Raw genomic sequence first — 18,000 nt, 5'->3', positions numbered from 1 at the left:
TTGTCTTCCCTAAGGATTAATGTTTAAACCATTTATTCCAAAGCATATATACTCTGTTCAACTTGAGCATAATGTGAACTAAATATTTCAGAAAATAATTTAAAAGGAACAATTTAATGAAAAAAAAAAAAATCCCCCAAAACACCCACACAAAATAAAACCACAAAATAATCCCTCCAGAATCACTGAGGCTTGAAGACAAGTCCATTTCAAAAATCAGTTCATTTTTAAAGCCTAGTGGAACATTTGCCTACAGTTTGAAAATAGAGTCAGTCTTCCAAGAATTGCAAGGCCTTTTGAAACCTACCAAACGCTATTGTAAATGAAGGACTGATGCTAGAAGGCCCTCAAACTGTAGCTTGGTAGCAAAAAGCCACTGTTCAGTCCAATTTATGTTCCTTCCTGAGGGGAAATGTCAAATCCCAGACTAGAATTACACACCACTGTAACAGTTAAAAGAGAACTCCAGAATAATGCAAACACTGCTGTTCACATTCAGGACTAAATTAGATCCAGTAAAACAATCAATTTCTTATATCAAGCATTTCACTTCAGTCAATGCTTCATGAAGTAAAAAACACAGCTAAGCAAACTACACAAGAGTGCTCTTAAAATAGCAATGTATTTTTCTCCCAGAAAAACTATCATGTCTATAACTTACACATGGATTGAACTTGGCAGCATGAGCATCTGAAACAGGCTCTGGGGTTTGTAATGCCACTCTAATGCATTGCCAGAAGTTAATATTAATAAGAATTCCAGAAAAGCATAGGAAAAACTGCACCCAGTTTCCCTGAAGGATACATCACAGTACATTCGGAATTGTTTGTCAGAAAAGTGCATGGAGTTTTCTTGATAGCACAACAACTGCTTTTATTTTTTCTTCTTTATCTTAGTCGATTCTTTCAGAAACAAGCAAACTTGAGAATTAATGCAACATGCAACCAGAAAGAAAGATTTTAGTATTTTACTAGGAAAGCAAGGTTATACCTTTCTCTGGAGATTTCCTTCTATTAAGCTAAATGTAAAGCAAGTCAGTAACATTTGCTTTGTGTTTTGTATATTCTATTGCACAAAAGAAGTCATCTTTTGCATTACTAAAAACATGCATGTAGAAACAAATTGGTTCCTGTTATCAAATATTCCAGAGTAAAGGCCAAGTCATACAAGGAGAACAGTAAAAAGGACACTTCTGACAGCTCTCTGTATTCATAATTCCTGAAGTGGATGGCAGGAAAACTGGAACACTGGTGTGGACTCAAGCCTGTCCTTAATTCTTGTCACAGTGACAAGGGTCTCCCCTCTGGTTCTCCTATGCAAAGAAGAATTCCAAATGGATGCACTCCTTACACATGCCCCCATTCACTCCTGTCTGTGATGGACTTCTGACAGATCATCTGTTCTACTGGGATGATATGCAAAATCACAGGAGCAGGACATAAAGCACAAAGGCAGATTGGAAGTCACCTACAATATGCCAGGCAAGTCCCTGATGTCCCAAAATAGTGAATGCAAGAGTGATACAGCAAACAAGATGAGCCCCCATGCGTTGCCCATCCCCACTACCTCTGGCTGGGAAACTTCCATTCAAACAGCCAATTCCTTCCCTTAGAAACATGGTGGCCAAATCCAATTGCCTACTGCAAACAGGTCCTGGACTCCACTTTCCCTAAACTATGCCTGGGCATTATCTCTGGCTAACAGGCATAGATCCAAACCTGGAGTGCTGGTACCTCTGGAGTAAGTAAGGATATAAGCCCAGCAGATGACAGCAAGTTATAGGGCATTACCACAAGTCAGAGAAGACTACTTGCAAGTTGCAAAATAAAAACTCAGGAAGTTTATTTAAAGCTGAAATAACTCACGCTAAGCAGAAAATCCTACAGCATTATTCACTAAAACTTTATACCATATCAAGTAATAAGAATTTTTTAATCACCATGACATATTCCTTTGTAACAAATATTCTTTTACATGCTATTGAAAAATGGCTTCACAAATTTTCAAGTTGAATTGTTTATTCTTACACTTTTAAAATTAACTTCTATTTTGAAGGACTCCAGAAACACATCAAGAGTTACAATAAATCTCCTCAATCCCTTAACAATATACCTCACATTTATTAATTCTTTTAAACTGACACACCTCCCTACTTTTAACTCATCAGCTTGCAACTTCTGCCTACAAGAAGCAAGTCTAAGGTCATGGTAGCAAGAAAATTAACTTCTTTCTCCAATGTCACAATCTAGTTTTCAGTCACAGAATTACTGTAACTTAAGCTTCTGCTAAATTACTATCTTCCCAAGTTTCAAAACACAAAATTAGAAATAAAAGAAAAAACAAACCAGAACATTATAAACTTCATCATTGAAAAAACTAATCCTTCTTGTGTATATTTTCCATACCGTGCAGAAAGGGTGAGCAAAAATGCCACTCTGTGCTCTATGTGTTGCTTGAATCTTAAAATGTGGTGGATCACCATAACCCCAGGATGGTATACACCTACATATTTTCTGGAGAGAGACACTTTGGTTTGGTTTGTTTCACTTGCTGTTAAAAAGTTTGTGAAAATAATTTAAAAGATTGAAAGAAATACCATCAAGGTGATATTTTAGAGGAATCACTAACTGCTACCTGCCATTTTATCAGAAAACTCAACCACAATGCTGATGATTTAATTGAAATTATTCCCTTTAAAAATGCAATTACAGCTTCCTATGAATTAGAACTAGATGTGATTAACCATTTCTCCAAAAAAACAAAAATTCCATGACATTCACTACGAGGAAAGATATATGGCTAAAGATTTAAAGACAATGAACCTCAGGAGGAATAATTTTAGGGACAGGGAGGGGGGTGCATATGCATATCTTCACTCTAGACTATTCTGTTCAATAAGATTTCTCTTACATCATGTTTTCAAATAATCTGCAGAAGAATATTTGCATTGAAGAACAAGCAATGGTTCAACAGAATTACCACCTGGAAAATTGTCAGAATTCCATTATTTTTTTTTCTAAGTATAGTTTCTTAAGGTCAAGCAGTTGATGTATTCCACATTAATCATTAAGAGCTGCTAGTACTGCTACCTAAGCAAATGGCATGCTTCTAATAAGGACTGTATAATCTACTCCATTTTGAGTACCTGTGTTCAGCAGACCCAGGAACCCTGGAGAGCACCTCTGGTCTGGACAAGAGCTCTTGTTGACATTTGGGAGGCTGACAGAGCACTGACTGTCCCCTCAAAAACACCATTCTGTGTGGGAAGGAAATCCAGACCCACAGAAGATGAAATGGTTGTGTGCACCGGTACCCAGCCGAGATTACCGCAGATCTAGAACTACACCCTCCACCTGACATCAGCTGTAGTAATTCAGGAACAGAAAACCCACTGTTTAGTTCAGCCATGTATGAACTCTGTATTATGTTTATTCTTAATTTCAAGTACCAAATATTTTCCATGTATTTTGTTTTTCATACTTATCCAGGTGAGCTACAAATGGGATGAACTACAGTCAGATGCAGGGGAAAGCTAGCACAAGTCCTGTGATTAGCAGTGCTGCTGACCTTTTGTAATTCCAGATGACTACTGCTGGCATGCTCAGGTACACTGGACCTTCCAGGATTCAGCCCTGTAGTAACTGTCAGAGCGAGTTACATCAATTGAATAGGGATTTTGAAGAAAAATCTAGTAAACCTATTCCTGAGGGCTGCATAATATTTTGTGATCCTTGTTATTTCATTGTCTGTAAAAAGGTACACCTGAACAAGGCTGCTCTGTTCATTTATCTCTCGATGCCCTCGTTTGCTATTCAACAGCATAGCACTACAGTTATTCCTGCTACTATTCAGACTTGCATGTTTAAATCACTCACTTTTCATCCTGCGTACGAACAATCCAGATCTTGACAAGACTGTTTTATTTGTTTGTAAGCATGTTTTTCCATGTAATGTTCCCTCCTGTTCCTACAGGAAATGAAAAATCAGCATAGTATGTAACACATATTATGTGCCTCTAAAGGGTAACAGGAACGTATTTTTCTTATGCACTTTATCCTAAGCTGAACTTCCATTCTTTGTGCTCAGTAATGCAGAAAAGGGGAGGGAAAAAAAATCTGAGTGCTTTACGGCTGTCTCCTACTTTCTCCTTCATAGAAATGGACCATGATATGAATTAATCATTCCCTGAATGAAGATTATACAGAAAAAAAAGGAAGGTAATCTTATTTTACCTGTTGACCAAAAGGAAAACAAAATTCCTAAAAAGAATTCATTTTCTCGTTTTCCAGCAAGCTCCTTCAGCAAATACTTTGGATGAAACAGACTGTCTGACAGACCATGAAAAGCATATTGAAAGTTCAGCATCCATCACAGAAAACATCCTGTCAACAGGTTTCTAACCTTTAAATCTAGTGCCTGTTACCTTATGTGTCCATAAATGTAGCTGTCCTAACAGCTAAACGAGAAGAAATCTTTACCCATATAGCCAGAACTAAACATATGCAGACCTCTAGAGATTAAACTCCCTACCCTGAACGTAATCTAGAACCAAGTGACTAGACCCACAGGAATAGCAGGTACCATGCTGAACACATAGGCAGTACAACTTAAAATACAAACAGCCTTAACAGCTACCTAAAATACCCAGCAGATCTTACCAATGGTACCTGCAGCATAATACGGAACTAATTAAAAAAAACCACATTGCAAGTCCTCCTAAGGGAGGCAAAACCCCATATTTTCTGCTACAATATCAGGTTCAAAACTGCAGATCTACTAGTACAAATTAAGATGAAGCACTTCAATCTAATGAGAAACCCTAAGGTTAGTATATCCCAGAGAAATGGTGACCTGCATAACTGTGTCTCTTTTCATGCGTTTAAAAATACCTTTCTCACCTTGGCCCATACTTGTTCTGAGGATAAGGTAGAAAGTTGGCTCCTCTTCTCTCCCACCCTCTGAGCCCCCAGACTCTGTCTCACTTGTTTCTAGACCATTGGACTACTCCAACATAAAGGTGGCAGATCAGCACAGCACCCAAAGCACCATTATAACCAGAGTGCTTCAACCCATTACAGCTCAGAAAGTAGCTTCTGGCCAGTAATCCCACTTCCTTTGACTCAGAGCTTCGGTTGGTCACCCAATCAGGGAGAGGAGCAGTTTTAATTTGACCCTTTCAGTTGGAAACTTCTAAATAGGAGCTTTCTGTCAATTAAGCTGGCTTGATGTCTGTTCCATCAGGTGCTGCTGCCAATTTCACTCTGAGGCACCTGATTCACACCCCTGAGACTGGGTAACACAGATGTTTCCATCTTTGACCTATTCCTGGACTCTTGACTGTTCCCAGTTTCATGTGTGCAACACGAGAGCATTACACACCATAGTTTCCAAACCACTTTGGGAACTGGTCAGTCCTGGCCTACTGTATGGAAGAGAACTGGAGATTCACCACAGCTAGTAAGGACTCATCAAAAGTATATAAAGCCACCAAGGATTACAGAATGAGAAATTCCCACAAACACCAGAAGCAACATAAACTGAAATGTGCACATCTGCCCCATCTTACAAGTTTGGCAGCATGTGTAAGACAAATCCGAAGTGTATGAGATTTTTTTGGTCAAAACTCTCCTCCAGCATATCACCAGTGAGGCAAACCTCTTCTCGGCTCATCAAGTTAAACAGTCTCTCCTTTGGTCTGTCATACACAGTTAAGAAACTGCTTTGTAACAAGATGAGACGTCTTGAGTTCTACTACTTTAAGCATTCAGAAAAACAAACAAAAAACCCACTTTACATCTATCACCCAATGGATCTGTACCCTAAGTAGAATCAGTCACTGAGCAACAAGTTCTTAAAATCGAACCTCGACACCAGAAGACAAACCTAATAAGATGGAGGACTAGGGTTCCTGAAACAGCTACTTTTGGTACATTTAGCTGGTTGGCAAAAATGAGAGCAGCAAAAAAAAACCCTATACAAAAAAATGCCAGAATTTTTCTTGAAGAGGAAAAAAATTTAGATCAAAAGCAAATACAGTTCAATTGCAGTGCACAAAACAGAAGTTGCTAAGCAATTTGCAGTGATAGGACTAGGTTAACCATGTGAACATTGCTAGCTTCCTCAGGAAGTTTCAAAGGACATTTACTAAATAAGACAAATTTAAAGGCACAAATTTCTTGCTATGAAGACACCAATGTTTCACAGTTAAATAATTAGCAAAATTATTTTCACAGTCTTTTTAATAATCCAGTAGTAGCAACATTAGTTTTGGAGAATTGTTATAAGCACTACAAGGACAGAAGAAGGGAAAAACCCCACCAAACAAACAAAAGAAGAAATGAAGAAACTTCAGAATTAAATAAATCTACATTGTTGAATTTATCACCAATATGAAGAGAGGAACAAGCCAAGTGAACATTTTTCCTAACACGTTTGTTTTTTAAGGCAGTTGATACTTAGTTTTTAAAATGGCTTCTACATATTGTAACATACAGATCTCAAGATGTCATGTAAAAACAAAATACTGCAAAAATTGAACATTGCAAGTCCCTGGAATACAATATAAAGCCAGAAACACTGCAAAAATTGAACACTGCAAGTTCCTGGAATGCAATATAAAGCCAGACACACTGGCACAGGGAATTGGGATTCTGTGTACCAGAAAATGAAAAGTAATATTAGGAGTCACAACACTGACAGAACTATTGTATTCACAGGTTCAGTAGGAAGTCAGAAACACTTCCATCCAGAAAGGCAAACAAAAATCTTGAAGTAATTTTTTTTGCACCCCCAGAAGATCAACACTAGATGCAGCAATGCTGGAGGTTCCTCAGCATGTTGGAACAGGCACAGACCTTCCTTGAACATGTATTTATTTGGAATGTCTCAGTCATGATTTAATACAATCTGTGTTTTCCTCTACAAAAACTAATTGCAACAGTACTAACAAAAATGTCAGAGCTCCTAAAAGTCATTTAGGTGTTTACAGACTTGCTCTTTTCTCACGAATCTCAGGAAATTACTGACATTACAAAGTACATGCTCCAAGCAACGTTTCAGACACTGGAGTGCCGGGACACCTGAACAGATGTGCCACGGAGCTTGAAGGACGCTCCCATTTCCTGGAGCTGCCCCTTGAGGTCACACAAGATAGGGTGAATATCACAAACTGCAGGTGAGTTAGAAGTGCCTCCACAAATGAAGACCTTGAAGAATATATTGTGGTTTTTATCATATTGAAATAGAAGTAAGCAGATAAGCTCAAAGAAACATTAAGTGCTCCACTTGCTAACAAAATCAGTATTTGCAGCCCACAGATGCTTGCTTGCTTCTATAGCAAAAGTATGCTACTTGGTTTTATAGTCAAGCTAAAACACATTTTACTACAAGTAAAAAAAAAAAAGAGTTAAGAGAAAATTAAAAATTCAAGTTTATGCAAAGATTTCATCACATAATAACATCCAAGATCAAATACAAAAAAAGGAGAGGAGTAAGTATTACATTTTTTCTCTTCGCTTACACAAGCATAGGCCAAACTCTTCCATTTTTAGGCAGCAGTTCTATTTACATACTTAAACAGAGTTGAAATGGTCTAATAATTTTTCTAAGATTTCCATACTGAAACCTAACAAAGAACTTCATAAAAGTGTAAAATACATAAGAAATGCCAATCAAACAAACATGGGGTCTTATATGAGCATGTGCCAAAAAGTTTGGAAACAATATTGTGTAGGTCAGATAGGTAGTCAAACATTATTGCCCTTTTTAGATATTGTTTAATCCCTGCCTCTTCCCATATACAAAAAAACCAAATCCATTTTCCACATTTAGACAGAAAAAATAAGTAATATAATTGTTGGATCTGGTTGTGTTCCTACTACCATCAGCAGAAGCTTGAGCATTTATTTGGTTGGGTGAAAATAGCCTGGTCTTATTGGTCTGCACTCCAGATCGCTGGATCCAGCTGCTGAATACATCAACAAATCCGATTAGCTGGTAAAAGCACTGGATGACTTTTCAGTCACCACTTTGTAGATTTTCAGCATGTTCCACTCTCACCAAATGAAAGCACCTTAAGATGGAGCAGATGGAAGGCTGTGAGTGAAATTAAAACCATACTTATCCTGCAATATATAAGATATAGTGACTCATAGTCTCATCTTCCTGATCCCTCAAATCCATCTAGTCTTTCAATATAATATTTCCAACTGTTCATTTAAAATGGCTTTGAAAGTTTAAAGCTGTGTATAAATCTGGTCCATTAATATTTGTTGGTTGAGCAATTGTTTAAATTAATATAACTGAATTTTCCTAATAGGTTTTCTTTTCCTCTATGCTTTACCATGACAACAAAGGGTAAGAAATTGTCTTCCTGCTTCCAAAACCTTGAAGTTACTTTCCTTCTTCCTGTGTCAGGCAAAATGCAGGATTACTGAGGTTTTTTTAACCAAAAATTAATCGAGGCAGGAAAAATGAAGAAGAGTAAGAGACAGGGAAGGATTCTGACATCAAGACAAGTGCCAAAGGCATTCAACTTGAAAATTAAAGACTAAGGGTTAAAATTCAGGTCTTCTGCCTGACATGGACAAGAGAAATAAAATAACTAAGTTACTTCCTGTATGATTCTCCTAACCATTCCCTGTAATTCCAGTGTGGATCAATTCTGCTTTTGTTGTAAGTAGCATTGGTGTAGCTTATTGTGCCTGGTATGCACTAACCATGCAAATTACTCACCCTGCTTTACAAATATTACACCTGGAATACATTCTCAAATATCAGTAGGTCTCTGTCCAAGGTACAGTCACACAGGAACATTTTGCTGCTTGCCAGAACTCACATTTGTACAAAGAACCCCCTCTGAGACTGTAATAGTACAGTGTAATGGAATTCACGACATTCATAGAGGGGAAAATTAAATAAAAATATATAAATCAGCATTTTGGCTTGGAAGACATTTTGTCAAAAACAACTCGTACCTAGTATCAGGAAGAAACATTTTGAGCAAGCTAACCCTCAACAACCTCAATTTCAAAGATTTTTGAGACAATTGAACAAATTAATCTGACTTGTTCAGAGCTGTACAGTCTGTCATCAGCATACATTTGCAGACATTCTGAGATAGTTTACACATATACAAGGAAATACAACACATTCAAAAAATTTAGATCCACATTAGTTGGGATGGTAAGCCATATTAGCCTTTTAATTTTATGGATCTAAACCAGAGCAAATACATTCATAGAAGGCAGAAAACCAAAGAAAACAAATCCCTTCTCTGTGCTGCAAAGCAGTTGCAGAGCTGTTCTGCTGAGCTCTCTCGCCCTGTTGCTGACATGAGCCCTGACAGCAGTCTTGCCCATACAGACGACGAGAAAAATCTCTGCATTACCTAGCAGATTGCTGTTTAAATTTTCTATCATACCACGTGCTTAGAAACAATCTGTTGCTTGTAATCTTCAAAGTGTGTGAGAAAAAAATCAGTTCACACCATTTGTAATAAACAGAGGCATCTTTTCTAGTCCAAGTCATGTTTGTAAACTTCTAAACCCATTTACACTGAGAAGAAATTACAGTGGTATGGCACCCTTAACCACAGCAGCCTGAAAAAATGCAGCATCAAGTCAGTTATGGTTTTTTTCCAATATTAACTACCTGAAATCAAGATTAAACTGAATAGGTGATGTAGCATAGTAAACTCATGTTCATATACCTGTTTTGAACCTTTTATAAAATTAGCCCCTGTTCCTTATTGAGCTTTGAAACTCTTCTAACAGTTTTATGACTACACATTTATGAGTCAGGGCATTTGAACATTTTACAGGATTTTGCCCTACTCTTGGTCACTGGAAGAATCCTAGGGGAAAAATATGCCCATTTCAAAACACAAACCGCAAATTACTCTGTTTTTTTTTTTTAACAGTGAAAGGAAAACATAAGTAATGAAGATGCTATTTCCATGTGCAGTAAAGCCCAGTAAGTCATTCACGGACTAACTGAAGTGACTGGCAATTCAATTACAGAGCCAGCATCCCAAATATACAAAACAACCATACTGATTCAAGATAATGAATATAGACCTGAATGTTTTTCCTCTGATATCAAATTAAACAGCAGATTAGAGTTGAAATAGGACATTTCTTTAGCTTGAGTCTGTCACCTTTAGTTGAACTGTATGTAACATTTCAACTCTCAAAAAAAAATCTCATTAATTTCTCCAAGTCAGGTTTGGGAGCAGGTGGTGGGAGATAGTAATAGCTGGAGCTAAACCACACCTTGCTGTAGAATCATGGTGAGTATCTCTGCCTTGTAAAATTTTTTTCACACTTTCATAAAGTGGCTATCCATTGGAAAATGCATTAGGTATCTCTACATTAAATCAGATTCAGGACAGGAATGTTAACTCTCTGTATTCATTGCCCAGACGCGGACTTTGGGGAGGAAAAGGTAAATTCCTCATAAATTGAGTGATTTGAGAACCTTTCTTAAAACAATAAAAAAAAAAAAAGAAGAAAACAATAATCAAAGATCTGTGGTGGAATAAACCAAGGGGGCACAGCAGTGCTGCAAAAGAAAGTAAAAATTGTTCTGTGGTGGTCCTATATACAGATAGATAAAGAAAAATGAACAGTATTTCAAAAGATATCTATACCACTCTGTAAGTGCACCCAAATAAATACAATAGCTGTATTTTAAGCACAGTTATTGATTTTAGAAGGTTCAGTATGAATTTGTTCAACATGTGGTTATTTAAAACCTGCTTGCACTCCTTACTGTTGAGCTGGTTCACAGTATGCCTTCACAATGTTTATCTGATTATTTTATTCACTCCTTATTGCTTATCCATAAAGAATTCATTATTGAAATTATTTACTAATTTAAATAAAAGCTCTTTTGCAGTTTCGACAAGGTTACACTTAATATGCACTTGTAGTCAATGCAAAGTCTTTTTAGGAACTTACCAAAGGAAAACATTAAGGTTTCAAGACAAAATAATAATGATGCTCTACAAACCTATATAATCTGTATAAAAACATCCAGACTTCTGCCCTATACCTTTTCAGAAACCTATTTGGCAAAAGGAATTAATCTCTTGTCCACAGTCCTCTAAAACCAGATGCCACTGTATTCACGTTCTGATAAATGTAATGACCAGATGAAAAATAATGGGACAAATCTTGTACATTTCAGAAATGAAAGTTCCGGTTAACTGTCAGATAGAAAGCCCATTCACATATACATACAGAGAGAGTTTGATCTATACAACTGCATTTTTTACCTATTGGGGTATCTTTTCAGTGTTCTTTTCAGTCTGACCTGATATTCCCTGTCTTCTTGTGACATTGTTTCCAGAATATGGGCATGAGCCTTCAATATAAAAAATTAGTAATTCATGCATCTGGTTCACAGGCATGAGAACATGACTTAAAGAGATAAATTATCTTACTAGTAAGTGCTATGAGATAACCCTCTTCAGAAAAATGGACTGTAGAGTTTAACTGATGTCTTGCTTTTTATTTATCTGACATTCAAAATAAACTGCTGTTCATTCTGTTAAGTTCATATGTGTGTACATTTACATAGACATGTGTGCATACATACATGTCTGTCTATATATGTACATATAAAAATTCATGTTTACTGTAGGATATATCCTCCTTTTAGTTTCCTGAAAATTACTCCTATCAGCATATAGGATTTTATTTTGATTTTAATTAATTAATTTAAAATTATATTTTCCTTAAGAAAATAGTTTTTAACAATTTAATCATGTTTTCACAGAGAATGCCTGAGAAATTATGCTATCTGAATTTTCAAAATAATGATAATTACCTGTTTAATTTATTTTCAAACTAATATGTTCCCAGATATTATATACTTTCCTAGTAATTATCGACTGCTCAAAAGGAATTATTTATCTCTTAAATATGCCCTAATTCTAAAAAATATTTTTATCATGAGAAGCTTGAAAAAAATAACTAATGAAACCAGCAGTAACAGCATCACTTAGTGCAGCGGTGCTTGGTTTGTGTGCATAATACACACAGGATAGTAAAGGAAATCTTATGGACACAAGGAGTTAAGTACATCCTCAACCATGTGCAGTCAATCACACCCATTGAAGTCAGTGTAAATTAAGACTTTCATTAGCATAAACAGAAAAAATTTACTATATTTTCATATAATATATATTAATAAAATCACATATAAACACATTAATATATTGAAGAGATTGACTGCTAATATTGGTTTATTTGCAAGCTTGATTGGCATATTTAAGGCATGATTGCCATACTACTCACAAACTACTGTTAAACATAACTCACTTTCAGATTTCTAGGAGTAAAACATATATTCGTACTGTATTCAAAACTGCATGGTAAATTATTTCAGATTTTATGGACAAAATTAATGCAACAATCACATAATAAGAATTTAAAAAGTCAAGTAGGCAAGAGAAAACTGTTGGTTTTGTATCTGCCCACATTCTGGAGCACGGCTGTGTGAAATGGTCTGTGAGCCAGACGCAAAGGTGCACAGCAGGGACAGCACTGTCACACAATAAATACCCCAGCTTTCTTTATGAATAACTCTCAGGAGTAGAAGAATGTTTCAAGTTTGCTACAGAGATCAATTTTGAGAGGAGAAATGTTTTGAGAGAAGAAAAATCACAGGAGTTCCCACTGTAGGCTACATCCTGGTTTTATTGTATCATTTTACTGCAGAAACCCATCTGATCCTGACCATTTTAATTACAAGAAGGCACAGAACCTATTTCACATCTGCTCACTGAGCCTGAGAAATGTTTTATAGTGAAAAGGAAATGAGAAGGACCAGGAATACAAATGAACTGAAACACAAGCAGCTAATAAATTCCTCCTTTCCTTAAAATCAGTTCTAATAATCTATTGTGAAATACATTTAGGCTTGGTCCACAGTAATTTTAATTCAAATAAACACATTTAAATTTTTTTCATCCTTCCCTTTAAAGGATGTTTTTTGCTTATTCATTATGCATTTTGCCAACAATATGCTCAATGCTATTTCTTTAAGAATGAAAGCTATAGCATTATATTCCAAAATGCTTGGGAAAACCTTTGCCATGACTCTCAAGCCAGATATTCATATGTTTTCAAAGCTGCTGGTTGAAAACATAATGAAAGGATCTAAGGTTTATGCATGAATCAACATACCCTTGTCACAATGTCATGGTGCAGTGATCCCTGCAGAGCTGTAAGACTTGATTTAAAACAGAAAAGCTCAACACTGGCTCTTGAGCCAGCAGGATTAAACATCCAAGATTGTACATATATTACTTCTGTGCTCAAACTACTGTATGAAAAACTTGTTATCATTATGGCAGTTTTATAGTACTCCATAGGAAACCTCTCTTTAAGTGACTCCAATATCCTTTCAGTGCTAATATATGTCAGAACACAGTACAACTACCCCTAAAGTTGTTGGGTAGGCAGATGTAAGAGGAAAGGATTTCATCTTCATCACATTCCTTCTTTCTTGTTTTGACAGAATTAAGAACTTTTAAAAAATCTGATATAACCGATCGTCAACAGTCCTCCAATTAGACTTCACTCAATTACACTGTGCTGAAGGATAATGAAGTCCAGTGGTTTGCACATGTCCCAGTTCTGCCCTATGAATTGCCTCCAGTGCTGTACCTTTGTTCCAGCTGTTAAACAGACAGAACCGAGGAGATTCTGTTAGAATGAATCCAGAATTCTCACACAGTGCTAAGCCTAGCCCATTTCTCTCGAAGGGTGCAACAGCAGTCACAGCAGTGAACAGTGCTCCTCATTGGGCCATTACTCTGAAAAAAATGTGCACCATCTCTCAATCTAAACCATTAAGCTTCCGAGTGATGCTGACTTATGAAGTGTCAATTTGCAATTAGATTCCAACAGCTGCTCCCAATGAACTGTCAACACAGCTTTGCAGAGTTGCAACAATCCAACAAACTAAAGTGACTATATTTTATGGCTACTTTTTGAACATAATTGACTTGTGTCCCTTTCCCAGGTTACGTGAAGGTGGCCCGTCCACCTTGGTCAAGAACAGTAGAATTTTGGCCCAATTTGCTGTCATGCAATATGTCATGACACGATCTCTTAGTGTTGATGTGAAATTCCCACTGAAGTGCAAGTCATTACATGAGTTAAGGCTACCTACTGACAGTGTCCACTCCACTACTACACCCATTTTCTGGCCACCTTTAAATAACTGAGTAGTCTCACTACTTGGAACACTCCTCGGGGGTATGTGACCACCATCTCCTCCTTTCTGAAGTTTAGGAACCTAATTTAAAAGTAGTACCAGCAACACCGATTCATCTAAAAACCATTTGCTCCATCGACAAACTCCAAGCAAGTGCTGATAATTAGTTTGAAGACTTTTACTTATTTTTACAGCTGGCTTTCTGTTTGCTTGCTTGTTTTTAAAGCAGATGGAATAGTGTGCTGTTGCCCTGAGGCTACCAGGGGAGGGAGGCAGGCCCAGCCCTGGCGGGGCGGCGCAGGGGACCCCAGGCACTGCTGGCTGCCACCCGCAGGTGCCGGGTCGGGACCGGCGGGCAGGGCTGCACCCCAGCTCTGCCACACCAGCTGCAGCTTCTGCAGCCTGAAACACAGCAGGCTCAGGGGTTTAAATCAAGAGCCAAAACATTTCAGTGGTCGATTTGGGCAGAAAAAGGTCATCACTTCTATTATGGTATAAGTCTGCCACTATATCTCCGTGAAGGACAATCACCTTTCTGGGGTGAAATACCTGGGTAAACACTGAAGCATTTTCAGATTCATATTATCCTACATTTCTGTGACCTTCTTTTACACCTGCATTGTTTCACAGTGCTGGTCTTGGGCACAAGTTCTTTGAACACAATTCTGGAAATAAAAAAAACCAACACCCCACCCAAAAAAAACCCTAAACCAACCTGCAGAATGCTCAGCATTTCAAATGAGAACAAGCATAGAGGGGACAAAAAAAGTTGGATTCTTCTTAACCATTTGTGCATGCTGTGCTCTGCAATCAGCTCCTAAATTCTAATTCTTGTACGCCAAATATTTCTCTTTGGAACTCCTTTTTCTCCAATGAAACCCTTCTGGGAAGGTAATCAAGGGGATACTGTACATATTTTTATCACATGCTTCACTAGTCAATTAAATCCAATGCACAAGGTAACTTCATTAAACCATCACTGGTAACTGAAGTGATGAAAAAACAAGTACAAGTCCATGTCTTAATTTGGAGCTCTTCAACCTGCTTGGAAATTGAAGCCTTGCACAAGGTTCGGACAAAAGAAAATCTAAAATGTGGACAGCATCTCCCTTCTGCTGGAAGCCTCAAAATCCACTACTGCAGTCTAGAGCCTACACATATCATCTGAGTATTGTAAAAGTTCTCCAAGGAAGACAAGAACAAGGCTAATACATGCACACAAACGCTGGTCAAAAGCACTTGATGGTCTTGGAGAAAATTATATAACCTTTACTTTCTCAAAGACAAAGTGATTATGCCCATCTCTAGTACCAGTAGGAAAAAAAAAAATCTGGTTTTTGCAAAACCTTTTTTCAGGGTTTTGTTAACTTCACAGAATTGAGGAACACAGAAAGACCTGTCACGTTTTTGCAGAATGCCATATAAACTGCTACACTTACTTCACCAACAGTCCAAGTAACATCATCTGCAAATACCGACCACATGTGGTTCTGGTTGATACAAACTCCCATTATCTAAGAAAGGAAGAACTATGCAAGCAGTTTGCAAAGAATAACAATTTAGCATTACTGTGGGTGATTACATGCTCTGACCTTTTCTGCTTTCAGCTATGTATGCTATACCCTCCTACCCTCACACATGCCACTGAAAGCTCCTTGCGTTGAGCTCTTGCACCACCTATCCCAGCATCTGTGCCAAGGCGCCCCTCTTCAGCACCACCGCACCTACCACAAGGCAGCTGAATCAGGGGGATAAAAAAAGGTCACCAACGAAGGGAAATCGCCCCCGCTAACAGCTAACCTCCAGATTCAGTGTCCCTTGCGTCTTTTTCCCAGGAGGGACAGGAAAACGCCTGGGGGAGCGCGGCGCTGGGCGGGAGCGCCCGGCACGGCACCGAGCGCGCTCCCCGCCCGCTGCCGCCCGCGCCGCTGCGGGGACCGGGGATTCGCCCGAACCGGGCACGTGCGGCACGGGGGCAGCGGGGGCAAGGCGGGCACGCCTCACCGCCCTGGGAACGCCGCCTCGGCTCCCCGCTCTCAGCCCGGCACGGACCGTGCCAGCCGCCCCTGGCCGCACGCCGGGCCGAGCGACAGGAGGCAGAAGCGCACACCGCTGCGGGACTCGCCGCCCCGTCCGGGGCTCCTCTCTTCGCGCTACCACGACCGCGCTGCTCCGCCCCGCCTTCCCCGTCGCCTGCCGCGCAACGCACGTGCTCCGCGCCCCGCGGCACGCGTGCGGCCGGGCCCTGCCGAGCCGAGGGCGGAGCCGGGGCACGGTCCCGCCGGGAGAGCCGCGGGGGCGGCGGGCTCCCGGCGAAGCTCAGCGAACGGCGAGCGCGGCCGCCCATGAGCACGCCAGGCGGGGGGCGAGCGGGCGGCGAGATGGAGCGATGGAGCCCGCAGCACCGCGCGGCGTAAAATGGCTGATCGCCCCCCGCCGCCCGCTCCGCACCCCTCGGCTGCTGGCCAGAGGGGGCCCCGGCTCTGGCCGCGCCGGTAGCGAGGTGGCTCCGCAGCCCGCGGGCAGCGGGGGAGCGCTGCGGGCAGCCCCGGGGCCGCGCAGCCTTACGTAACGCGCGGGGGGAGCCGCCGGGAACCATTTTACACCTCCCGGAGGGCTGGGGGGGCGCACGGAGACCCCGCGCCCCGTTCGCACGGGGCCGGGCGCTCCCACACCTGCTCGGCGGCGGGGCGGCTCCCCCCGGCACCGTACCCCGCACACGCCCCCACCCCGCGCACACACACACACACACACACGTACCCCGCACACCCCCGCACACACACGCACACCCGCCGCCACGGCAGGCTGGCAGCGCCCGCTACTCACAGGCGTTGGTGACGGCGAAGCTGTTGGCCACCTCCAGGTTGTCGATGTGGGGAGTCAGCCTGAACTCCGAGGTGGAAAACTGAACCATCCCTACCCGAAAGGCGCTGTACTCCTGATCGGCGCCCCTCGGGAACAGCCCCCCTGCAGGGAAACACACACGCGTCAGGCGGGCGGGGGCACCGGCGGAGCGGTGCCGGGGCCAGGTCTCTGCCCGCCGCGGGGCTGGGCTGGGCGCGGGTGCCGGTGGGCGCCGCTGCCGGAGCGGTCCCGGCCGCGGCTCCGTCCTGTGTCGGGGGTCGCGGGGGCCGGGCGGTGTGGCCGGGGAAAAGGCGAGGGGACCTCGCTGGTGCCTGGCGGGCACCGCGGTGGGACTGGGCGCGCGGCGACATGACAGGAATGCCCGAGTGACACCGGCGGGGATGAAGGATCGGGAGATCCGCCGGGAGGAGAGCGGGGTCCCCCCAAATGCGGGCACCTACCGATCTGTATGCTGTTAGAATTGACCCCCCAGATCAGTCCCCACAACACAGGAGCCAGGAAGACAGAAATATGCATAATCTTTTGCATTTCCAGGAAAAGTAGAGCATCCACAAAGCCACGGAAACAGCCCTTTCTTCTTCCTCCTCCTTCTCCTCCGCGGAGCGCGCTCGTCAGCAAATTAGATCCCGTGCGCTCCGGGCGAGCGGCCGGCGGGAGCAAGCGAGCCACGGGAGGGAAGGAACGAGAAGAGCCCCGCGGCAGGCGCGGGAGAAGCCGCTGTCTGAGCTGCCGCTGCCGCTCCGGTGCTGGTCGCGGCTCCGGCGCCGAGCGGGATGGGGGTGATGGGGGTGCCGGCGGTGCCCGCTGCGCTCCCGCCGCCCGGCCCGGCCCTGCCCTCGCACGCGCTCGCCCGCGCTCCTCGCACTCAACGGGCGGGCGGCGCTCCCGGCGAGGCGGCGGCGGCGGCGC

The 18,000-nt window shown here is 41.5% G+C and overlaps 1 protein-coding gene across 4 annotated transcripts in view; it reads right to left on the bottom strand.

Moving 5' to 3' along the window:
* GRIA2 (glutamate ionotropic receptor AMPA type subunit 2) overlaps window positions 1–17,971 on the bottom strand; it is a 90,842-nt gene extending 72,871 nt beyond the window's left edge. For all 4 annotated transcript variants that reach the window (XM_042050052.1, XM_042050050.1, XM_042050049.1 and 1 more), the window contains exons 1-2: window positions 17,532–17,971; window positions 17,053–17,193 (exon numbers count right to left, since the gene is read on the bottom strand). In XM_042050052.1, the coding sequence (XP_041905986.1) occupies window positions 17,053–17,193; window positions 17,532–17,619 (229 nt within the window). In that variant the 5' untranslated portion in view covers window positions 17,620–17,971. The remainder of the gene's footprint in view (window positions 1–17,052; window positions 17,194–17,531) is intronic.
* Between the last annotated feature and the right edge of the window lie 29 nt (window positions 17,972–18,000).

Source organism: Corvus kubaryi, unplaced genomic scaffold (genome assembly GCF_017639235.1).
Source record: "Corvus kubaryi isolate FWS band 111438036 unplaced genomic scaffold, C.kubaryi_AGA036_p1.0 71, whole genome shotgun sequence".
Taxonomy (NCBI): domain Eukaryota; kingdom Metazoa; phylum Chordata; class Aves; order Passeriformes; family Corvidae; genus Corvus; species Corvus kubaryi.
The sequence above is the reverse complement of the archived record's forward strand: the minus strand, read 5'-3'. Positions and strand labels throughout refer to the sequence as shown.